General features: G+C 46.4%; 1 protein-coding gene across 1 annotated transcript in view; it reads left to right on the top strand.

Annotated features, from left to right (window-relative positions):
• Positions 1–11,587, top strand: part of LOC308111358 (teneurin-3) — a gene marked incomplete at its 5' end in the record, with an annotated part of 187,682 nt that overhangs the window by 75,179 nt on the left and 100,916 nt on the right. Inside the window, 2 exons of the mRNA XM_080466222.1 lie at positions 6,603–6,738; positions 6,832–6,961. Of these exons, the coding sequence (XP_080322348.1) occupies positions 6,603–6,738; positions 6,832–6,961 (266 nt within the window). The remainder of the gene's footprint in view (positions 1–6,602; positions 6,739–6,831; positions 6,962–11,587) is intronic.

Below are 11,587 nucleotides of genomic sequence, written 5' to 3'. Positions count from 1 at the left end.
GCAGAATGATTTGGATGAATTGGATGATTTTACACTGAAAACGCTCCGGCTCCTTCTCCATGGAACGGGGAACGCTGCGCACCACAACCGTAGTAGATAATTTATTATTTAATTTTTTTTATTTAATTTTTTATTAATTATTTAATAATTATTTTTTTTTTTTTTTTTTTTTAATTTATACTTTATTTTTTTAAATTTTATTTTTTTTAATTTTTTTTTTTTTTAATTTTATTTTATTTTTTTTTTTATTTTTTTTTTTTTTTTTTTTTTTTAATTTTTTTTTTTTTTTCTATTTTTTTATTTTTTTTTATTTTTTTTTATTTTTTTTATATTTTTTTATATAAATTTTTTTTTTTTTTTGGAATTTTTTATATCTTCCTGTGGCTTCGTTACACAAACAAACAACAGCACCCCCTCATGGCTCAACATGAAAACTACATCGTTTTCAGAATGTTGCCATGCAAACGTGAAACTTTCCTGGAATGAAAACGCAGAAACGATGTGTTTTCACTTGAGACGCTGTCGTGGAAACGGGGCTCATTCTGACCATTTAACCACAGTCACATGTTTTTAACTGTGGAAGGAAAACATGCAAACTCCACACTGAAAGGCTGGAATCAAACTGACCACCAACCACTACCCCACCGTGCCACGCACTTTGAATTCAGTTCTAGTAATGATTTGTATTTTATTAGAATTCAAGAATTTTCCCTGGGTTAATAAAGTATTTCTATTCCATTCCCTGTCCTGTCCTGTCCTGTCCTGTCCTGTCCTGTCCTGACCTGTCCTGTCCTGTCCTGTCCTGTCCTGCTCTGTTCTTTGATCATGCTGGGAAAAGGCACCTCCCCCCCAGATGTTTCCTGCTGCCCCCCCCCCCCCCCCCCAACACTATGTGTGCTTTTCTCCCTGATTGACTGGAACAATAAATATTAGTATAATGATATTGTGACTTTTCTGGTCTTTAGTGACCACAATCTTTCAAATAAGACGTTCTGTATCTTGCTCAACCATCCAGCGAGACAGAATGAACTCTTTTTTTTTAAAGCTCTGCCAGATATATTGGCCCCTGAATACTTTTGTTGTTGCCTGATTAGTAGATACACCAAAGCCAGTCACCCGAAAAAAAAACCCTGATACTTTTTTTGTTTGTTTTAGGTGGAGGGAACATGACACTGTTATCTGCAGTGGCATTAGACAATCTTTGCACATGTTGCTCAGTCAAATGGAACAAATGATAGACATGCTGTCTGGATTGAATGGAGATGACATGCCTCTTAATCTGGATGAAGTTTGATCTCCGCCAGGATTCTTTCTATTTCACCGCGTTTTTCCATTTTTTTTGCAGCAATTGCAGATGTGCTGATATGATTCAGTCGAGTCTATCCGACTAAGCTCTCAGTCAGATCTGCAGGCCGCGGCACAGTGTCCAACAAGGCGTCCCTGTCTGCTTCCTCTTGACAGGGGGCCGTGCATCATCTCCACCCTTCTGATCCCCGGTTCATAAAACGACAGCCCGTTCCTGTCCTTGGGGGTTTGTGGTCAAACAGAAGCAGCCAGCGAGGTTAAAATCAAAGTTTGAAGAAAGGAACACTCAAAGAACACGTGACAGATGTCCACTGACGTGTGACTTCTACATATTTATGTATTTCCGGTAAAGCTGAAGTACAGTCATTATTTGATGCCGGTGTCACATCCTTTTTTTTCCCACTCAGGCGCACATCAGGTCCGATCTACTCATAGTTTGCGCGGATAAAAGCAGGTGGAAGCGTGATACTGCACGTGAACACTGATTTACTATCAGGGCGCACTGAGGATTGGGTCTGATATACTGCAGTATAATGCAGTTCACTCGCTGTTGAGTTTATTTGTATGGAGCCTCAGAAATAAAACTTTAATATTTCATGCCTACACATTAGTTACTTTTGTTACAATATATTATTTTTCGGGCACAAAATAGTAGTTCGGAAATGGAAGTTGTAATTTTTGGCCATGAAATGTTATAATGTTGCCATGAATTGGTAATTTGTGACTATGAAATAATAATTTGCAGCCTTGAAGTATAAGTATTTGGCCATGAATAAGTAACTTGAGGTCATGAAACAGTAAGTTGAAGCCGCTTAATAGTAATTTGTGGCCATGAAATACTACTATCATGAATATTTATATAAATATGGAATATCAAACGAATGTTCCAGGAATATTGGAATGCATAAACAGATTTAAGTTCAGTGCACAACCTGATTTACATTGTCTGAAAACGAGTTTTGAGAACTCAGCGCTCCATTCAGACACGGTGACCCCAGGCTACCGATTGTAAAGTGGAACCCGTGCAGATCTTCCACTGACTGACGCTTGTTTGCACCTGATGTCAGTCATGACGTTGTTCTCAGGGAAGCACCTGATTTACACACAAATTGATTTGAGCAAATGTGCTAAACTGCTCATTTCCTGTTGGATCTTAGTACATCAGCCCTGTAGTGGGTACCTGTGGTGCTGACGGTCAGATGGTGTCAGTTCAGAAAAGGTTTTCAGTTCTTTCAATTAATCAATGAAACAATGGTTTCATCTGCAAACACATTGTCCTCAAGCATGTTGGATCTGACTCTCCTCTGTCCCTGGGTGGAGCTTCAGTCTGCTGGTAAAGAGAAAGTATGTGACCCGGCTGTGCTGCAGAGCTGAATAAGAGTCTGCTCTAGATGCAGAACGAGGAGACGCCCTCCAGTGCAAGATGAATCATCAGACATGTCTCCATTTTACTGGAAATAAAAACGAAACTAAACCAAAGTTTCAAAATACTTGAATAACATGATTCTATTTTATTAATTAATTACTTGGCACAGTCCAAAAAATAAAAAGCAGTTAGTGTAGAGACAGAAGGTATTTTTTATTTGCTGGGATCTTTAAAGAGAACCTCGGTCCTCAGAGCTTTTTGTTGTAACAGAACCAAACGCACCTCTTGTGTCTCAGCGGGAAAACAAAGCTTTAATCTCAGTCAGGAAGATAAAGTAATGCTCATCCTCTCCTCCTCCTCCTCCTCCTCCTCCTCCTCCTCCTCCTCCTCCTCCTCCTCCTCCTCGTCCTCCTCCTCCTCCTCCTCCTCCCCCTCCTCTCCTCCTCCTCCTCCTCCCCCTCCTCTCCTCCTCCTCCTCCTCCTCCTCCCCCTCCTCTCCTCCTCCTCCTCCTCCTCCTCCTCGTCCTCGTCCTCGTCCTCCTCCTCCTCCTCCTCCTCCTCCTCCTCCTCCTCCTCCTCGTCCTCGTCCTCCTCCTCCTCCTCGTCCTCCTCATCCTCCACCTGCTCCCTCCTCCTCCTCCTCCTCCTCCTCCTCCTCCTCCTCCTCGTCCTCCTCCTCCTCCTCCTCCCCCTCCTCCTCCTCCTCATCCTCCTCCTCCTCCTCCTCCTCCTCGTCGTCGTCCTCCTCCTCCTGCTCCCTCCTCCTCCTCCTGCTCCCTCCTCCTCCTCCTCCTCCTCGTCCTCCTCCTCCTCCCCTCCGTCCTCCTCCTCCTCCTCGTCCTCCTCCTCCTCCTCCTCGTCCTCCTCCTCCTCCTCCTCCGTCCTCCTCCTCCTCCTCCTCCCCCTCCTCCTCCTCCTCCTCCTCCTCCTCCTCCCCCTCCTCTCCTCCTCCTCCTCCTCCTCCTCCTCGTCCTCCTCCTCCTCCTCCTCCTCGTCCTCCTCCTCCTCGTCCTCCTCCTCTTCGTCCTCCTCCTCCTCCTCCTCCTCGTCCTCCTCCGTCCTCCCCCTCCTCCTGCTCCCTCCTCCTCCTCCTCCTCCTCCTCCTCCTCCTCCTCCTCCCCCGCCTCCTCCTCCTGCTCCCTCCTCCTCCTCCTCCTCCTCCTCCTCCTCCTCCTCCTCCGTCCTCCTCCTCCTCCTCCTCCTCGTCCTCCTCCTCCTCGTCCTCCTCCTCTTCGTCCTCCTCCTCCCCCTCCTCCTCCGTCCTCCCCCTCCTCCTGCTCCCTCCTCCTCCTCGTCCTCCTCCTCTTCGTCCTCCTCCTCCTCCTCCTCCTCCGTCCTCCCCCTCCTCGTCCTCCTCCTCCTCCTCCTCCTCCTCCTCTGTCCTCTGGGCATTGTTTCCAGGGAGAATGCCTCTGAATGTTTTGTTGTTCTTCTTGTTATTTCTACTGTTTTTACAGCATGTGCCGGAGCTGACTTCTTGCTAACCTTTAGAATCTTGACCACAGCAATAAAGCCCACACAGATTCATCTCTCCTCGTGCCCTCTCTTGTCATCCGAGCCCTTAATCTTTACGCTCTGCCTTTCTCCCTCAGCGAATATATAAGTATTCATCCAGCTCCACAGGCAGGGGAAATGTGACACAGTTGTATAAGGAGAAATATGGCGATGTTGGGAAGATCCTATAACCAGTGTTTTATTGCTGAATGGAGGGGGAAGTGCTCTCTTGGAGGAGAGGTCATAAATGTGCTATATCAGTATCAATATTCATAATCCCTTTATTGACTTCACTGTTTTCTTACTTGTTGTGCTTCATGATTTCATCTCATAAAATTAGTCAGAGTGTATGTACACACGGTATATATATTGCTGTATATTTACCTTGGCTCCCCCTTTGTGCAGGAATCAGTTGCTATTTTTGTTTGTCTCTCATGAGCTTCTGCTCAGAACAGATCTGCTCAGTTTACGCAGGGAAAATGTGCCGAAACAGTCATTTGTTCAGCTGTTGTCACTAACAGTTCCAGCAGATTGGATTCATTTACAGCATTTTCCTCCCAACAATCACCAACTTGTTTAATTGTGGACCTGTCAGATGTTTGGGTATTGTACGATTGGCTCGCTGCCAGTGTGTGTGTGTGTGTGTGTGTGTGTGTGTGTGTGTGTGTGTGTGTGTGTGTGTGTGTGTGTGTGTGTGTGTGTGTGTGTGAGAGAGACGGAGTTAAACAGATGCACCCCTCTGCCACTTGTCTCAGGTGTCTCGGAGTGTTTCCACCACTTCCACTCTCTTTCATCCGCCGCCAGTTCACCTGCCAGGTGCAGTGACTCACAGAGCGACAAGGTGCGCTCATGCTTTAATGCCTTTTTGCACCATCGGCTCGCACACACAGTCACAACAGTGCAACAACAAACACATCTGCATCTGTTAAATGTGTTTCTAGTTCACTGCACCATGTCAGTGATTAGTTTTATTATTACTTTACATCTCAATCGCTGAAGTTTCATCCCTGAGGAACTTTGATATTTTCAGTCATCTTGCAATTATCTATATCTGTTGTACAATTTTACAATTTACAGAATTCTTTGGGTAGAAATTATTTCACACATACATATATATACATATATACAGTATATATACAGTAAATATATATATATATATATATATATATATATATATATATATATATATATATATATATATATATACCAGTGGCATATATATACCTAGTGCTGGTGTGAGTCAATCCACCCCTCAATAACTTTTTATGACTACAAAAACCAAGTTATCATGCAGAACTGCAGTATAAAAAGCCTTTGCATCACAGATAGAAACTGGTGTATCCAGAATAAATACCTTGATGACCAGTGGCGGACCTGGATGGTTTTCTGTCCCGGGGCGAAGACTGTTTATGACCCCGGTTCTCGTCTCTCCTTCTGCTGCAGCAGCTATTCCTGAAACTGAGACAAACGTCAGCTTTCCGTGGTCTTGGAAATAATATAATGGCAAATAATATAATTCTGAATCCTGCCAAGGAAGTTGTTTTGACCGCAAGAAAATTACACCGGACCTCCGTGCGCTTGGAGTGCTGCGGTGCGTTCAATGACCTCCAGGAAAAATCCCTTTTGGTTTTGACAATAAATCTGCAACCAAATGTCTTTATCTTCTCCTTCAGCCATTGTAGTTTGACTAAACCTCTATTAAATCAACCAACTATATTTTGTTCCTGCACATGCTCCAGATGCAGTCAGCCAGTCCAATCAGAGGGCAGGAATATGCTGACGTCACGCTAGGCCTTCTAGAAGGTCCTGAGTCGTCAATATCTAAATCTGATTGGTTGAAGCAGCAGCGTCACCGACTCTTATTTTCCACTGCAGACGCCTGCAGAACTGAACCTGAAGGCCTCAGGCAGCTTTCTGTACCCGGCAACAGGTGATGGCTGGACTGTGATTGGTTCAAACTTTAACGTAGAAGTTCAGTCTGGAAGCAGCAGTCAGGAGAGAAACTATGAGAGGAAGCAGACAGACAGTTTGGAATTATTTAAGAAGTATTGATGGATAAAATATGATCAACATCAGTCTGTGATTCTGAGACTTTTCTCAGGCCTGTAGAGAAGCCTTCAGGCCCTGACACCCGCCACTGATATCTATCTATCTATCTATCTATCTATCTATCTATCTATCTATCTATCTATCTATCTATCTATCTATCTATCTATCTATCTATCTATCTATCTATCTATCTATCTATCTATCTATCTATCTATCTATCTATCTATCTATCTATCTATCTATCTATCTATCTATCTATCTATCTATCTATCTATCTATCTATCTATCTATCTATCTATCTATCTATCTATCTATCTATCGTATTGTGGTGTGCACCTTGAGGGAGGTTCTCTCAAGCAGAATGAAGGGGTGTGTTGGTGACGGAGAGGGGTGTGTTGGTGACGGAGAGGGGTGTGCTGGTGACGGAGAGGGGTGTGTTGGTGACGGAGAGGGGTGTGTTGGTGACGGAGAGGGGTGTGCTGGTGACGGAGAGGGGTGTGTTGGTGACGGAGAGGGGTGTGCTGGTGACGGAGAGGGGTGTGTTGGTGACGGAGAGGGGTGTGTTGGTGACGGAGAGGGGTGTGTTGGTGACGTGCGGGGGTGTGTTGGTGACGGAGAGGGGTGTGCTGGTGACGGAGAGGGGTGTGTTGGTGACGGAGAGGGGTGTGTTGGTGACGGAGAGGGGTGTGCTGGTGACGGAGAGGGGTGTGTTGGTGACGGAGAGGGGTGTGCTGGTGACGGAGAGGGGTGTGTTGGTGACGTGCGGGGGTGTGTTGGTGACGGAGAGGGGTGTGTTGGTGACGGAGAGGGGTGTGCTGGTGACGGAGAGGGGTGTGTTGGTGACGTGCGGGGGTGTGTTGGTGACGGAGAGGGGTGTGTTGGTGACGGAGAGGGGTGTGTTGGTGACGGAGAGGGGTGTGTTGGTGACGTGCGGGGGTGTGTTGGTGACGGAGAGGGGTGTGTTGGTGACGGAGAGGAGTGTGTTGGTGACGGAGAGGGGTGTGTTGGTGACGTGCGGGGGTGTGTTGGTGACGGAGAGGGGTGTGTTGGTGACGTGCGGGGGTGTGTTGGTGACGGAGAGGGGTGTGCTGGTGACGGAGAGGGGTGTGTTGGTGACGGAGAGGGGTGTGTTGGTGACGTGCGGGGGTGTGTTGGTGACGGAGAGGGGTGTGCTGGTGACGGAGAGGGGTGTGCTGGTGACGGTGAGGGGTGTGTTGGTGATGGAGAGGGGTGTGTTGGTGACGTGCGGGGGTGTGTTGGTGACGGAGAGGGGTGTGTTGGTGACGGAGAGGGGTGTGTTGGTGACGTGCGGGGGTGTGTTGGTGATGGAGAGGGGTGTGTTGGTGACGTGCGGGGGTGTGTTGGTGACGGAGAGGGGTGTGTTGGTGACGTGCGGGGGTGTGTTGGTGATGGAGAGGGGTGTGTTGGTGACGGAGAGGGGTGTGTTGGTGATGGAGAGGGGTGTGTTGGTGACGTGCGGGGGTGTGTTGGTGACGGAGAGGGGTGTGCTGGTGACGGTGACGTGCGGGGGTGTGTTGGTGACGGAGAGGGGTGTGCTGGTGACGGAGAGGGGTGTGTTGGTGACGGAGAGGGGTGTGTTGGTGACGGAGAGGGGTGTGTTGGTGACGTGCGGGGGTGTGTTGGTGACGGAGAGGGGTGTGCTGGTGACGGAGAGGGGTGTGTTGGTGACAGGGAGGTGTTAAAAGAGGAAGTGCGGTGACGCACAGGGAAAATGTTGGACAGGTGAACTGTCAGGCTGCTGGAGGCAATAAAGAAAGCCGACTCGACTCCTTCGTCCGTCTCATCTTTCCCAGCCTCCACAGTATATACTTTAAGAATTCTGTAAATTATAAGTATTTGTTCATGTGTTTTCAATATTTTTTTTGCTGGATTTGCATAAAGTGCACAACAACAGACTTTAATCATGTGTAGCATGTAGCATGTAGCATGTAGCATGTAGCACGGCTACCTGTTGTTCTGAACTTTCCTCCTCCTGATATTTACCAAAACATCATTTACAGTCTGTTTTACCTGTGTCCTCATTAATATTAAAGAATCTCCAAACCGCAGTACTGAACCTGATGCTGATATTGGCATTGGAGCAGATCGTCTCTCAACTGTAAGGTTGCAGGTTCGATTCTCCATCTGTCCACATCTTAAAGTGTTCTTGAGCAGGACTGTGTGTATGCAGTGTGAGAGTGGTTGGTGGTGGTCGGAGGGGCTGATGGAGTGAAATGGCAGCTTCTCCTCCGTCAGTCTGCCCCAGAGCAGCTGTGGCTACGTACGTAGTTTACCACCATCAGGTATGGAGGGAATGAACGATGCAATGTAAAGCATCTTTGAGCGCTATAGAAAACCTATACATTATTATTATTTACAATATTTCCCCCTTTTTTTAGCTTCACTGTACATGAATCCTGCATATTTATATTTATCATAATGGATTCACCAAATATAGTGACCCACTTTAAAATATCAAAGATAATATATGTTTTAATACTATGGACTTAATTTCACTTAAATTGTCGAATAATCCCACAAATTGGACGCAGCCAAACCAACAGCAGCTCCTGCAATTCAAATGAAGCAAACCTGCTGAGGTGAGGGGTTCCATTCCCAGCTCTGCAAACTGGCCTGATTGGAAGGATTTCAGCGATTGTTCGGATACACGGAGGCCAATCAGAACCGAGTCCAGCTCTGATGCTCTGATTGGACGCAGGAACACCATGTGGATTTCTGTAAATGCGTCTTTAACTTGAACCGCATAAACAACCCGCTGAATGTGTTCTTACTGAATGTGTTCTTACTGAATGTGTTCTTACTGAATGTGTTCTTACTGAATGTACCTTCCAATGTCGGACTAAATATAGAGACGGTATCTGCTAAGGTGTGCAGTCTGGGCTTCTGACATGATTCCTTAGGAGGAAACTCATTCTTTGCAAGAAAATTGTGAAGCGAGGTCTTTTAACTTGAAGTAAGTTGTTGTTTTCAGTGCATGTTTATTGAATATAGTGAGAATCCTGACATTGTGGAATGAATCTTGGTTTCACCAAGGCTACAGCAGAATCCACAGGAGGATGAATGGTGCTGCAGCCTCGGCTCGAGAGCATATCCGGATCCTCTTCGTGAGGAAATGGCTGTTTCTCATCCTAATCGAACGCCACAAACCTCGTGAGACGAACAGGAGGAGACACAAAGCAGACCGGCTTGTGTTGCCACAGGACCCAAACCAGGGGGAGAAAAGAAAAAGCTGCGCTGCCAAGTTTTGGTGGAGATGCTGTTGATCTGTTCAAGGTTGATGGAAACAGGAACCCAGAAAGCTTCCAGCCGTGCGGCGAAGTCCCTCTGGGAGGTTCCTGAGGAGATGCAGAGGCAGGTTCCAGCATAGAACCATCACGTTCAGCCTGTTACTCTGAGTTGTTGTTGGCACCCGGTGACTCCAGATGGGCCACCTTGCTCTCTGCTAAATGGGTCAGTTATTCTTAGTGACGACAGTCATCACAATGATGTCACCGGCAGAAATGACTCACTAAAACATGTTTTGATGCGATGTTTCTTCGATGCGCCCCCGTTTTGTGGATCATATCTGTAAAAGAGCGAAGCACCTTTTCATCTGCAGCCCAGGAACGGTGTGCGAGGAGACGTGGGGATTTGCTGTGGGTGCAGCCAGGAGGAGTTTCTTTCAGTTTGAGATGGAAGACGTGTTTGTGCTCCTGCACAATGAGCACTTGGTAGATGTCGGAGCTCAAACAAACATGTTGTGAACTTTCAAATTCATCCTGGTATTAATCTTTGATGTAAACGCTCCACGGGGCAGATTTTGACACCAGCGATTAGAACGAGGCTTTTCAGCCTCCTGCTCAGGAGGAGAAATTTCTCCTGGCCCATAAATATTAATTGAAGCGGCCTGGGCCGCAGGAATAACTTATGTAAATTCATAAATTGAGGGCTATTCACCTCAAAGCAATTTGTTGATGAGGTAAGTGGGAATGGGTCGGCGGTGCAGTGAGAGCGGTGAAGAGGATCAGGCTCTCGTGGTTCTGTGGTGCTTCTGGTACAGAAGAGCTCCTCGCCACTGAAATGACAGAAATGCAGGAATCCAGAGTTTCTGCACCCGAGCTGCTCAGAAGGCCTCAATCAGGAATCAACACGGTGGAGGTGTGTGACTTCAATCAGCCGCTTTATTTAGCTGAAGGTTGGTTTGGCTTTTTGTGGTGTAGGTTTTCATGTCGTATTAATTTTGACTTGGCGGCAGCAGCCCCGGGGGAGTCGGAGCCCGAGAGCTCATCACTTTCTCATGAGGTCAAACTCATCACTCTTAAATTGATTAGCTTGAAATTTAATAGACCTGCTTATGAACCCGGCAGAATGAATCCGGTTGTTGTTGCTAAACAGAAGACTGGCTTTGAATCAGCTTGATCCTCTGATCCTGCAGCTTCATTCCACAATCCATGGACCTTATATCAGCTAAACTAATGGATGTGGACCAGGAGGGGGCAAAGACATTTTAGTAAGGAGGACAAATTCAGCCCAAGCTCATCCTGCGTGCGCCGGACTGATCAAATAGTACCATTTTAACCTTTAACTTTTTAAGATTTTCTTTGTGTTGGTGGAGAGTATACGTGATAAAAATCTCTATATTTCCACAATATAACAAACATTTGCGAGAGAAAAATAACTACAATTTTGGTGAGAACACAGTGAAATGTCCCACAAACTTCTCCTGGAGCTGTTGCATTCTGGGTGTTTTTACAAACTGACCCTGACAGCGTGGCTTTGAGGTTAAAGCTCGTTTGCTGGCTTTCATGGCAGCGTCACCATATATACTTTATCATTTGGTTGGTGGTTTGTTTGGCCTCTTGTGTGGCGGTTTTTAGCCCACAGGCCTTATGTTTGACACCCCTGCTCTAAATCGTCCATAGCGAGGTGTGAATAGAAGTGATTATTTCTCTGCCTGCAACTCTTTCCCTTTTCCTGGGGGTTTATAACTCTGAAACCTTTTCCAATTGGCAAAGTAGACGTAATAAAAACTCAATTTACAGCAGCGTTCAACATTAAACTGTGGCTTCCAAGGCCTGGAGTTTTCATTTTTACATTTTAATGTTGTTTTGACAGCACGTACATATTTTGTTTCCATTTCAAAGAGCCGTACGTCCAGCGATGCTACAGTGGTGCTGCGCCTGGAAGTCGCTCTGTTCTCCAGAAGGAAATGGACCAAATATGTGGATTTATACTCAAAGAGCACAAGAACTGCTTCAGCAGACACATCCAGACTGTCTGGCTCACTGGGGTGTGAGGATGGATGGATGGATGGATGGATGGATGGATGGATGGATGGACGGATGGATGGATGGATGGATGGATGGATGGATG

Source organism: Lipophrys pholis (assembly GCF_963383615.2).
Source record: "Lipophrys pholis genome assembly, chromosome: 6".
Lineage (NCBI taxonomy): Eukaryota > Metazoa > Chordata > Actinopteri > Blenniiformes > Blenniidae > Lipophrys > Lipophrys pholis.
Note: the sequence above shows the minus strand (reverse complement) of the source record. Positions and strands in the feature narration are given on the sequence as shown.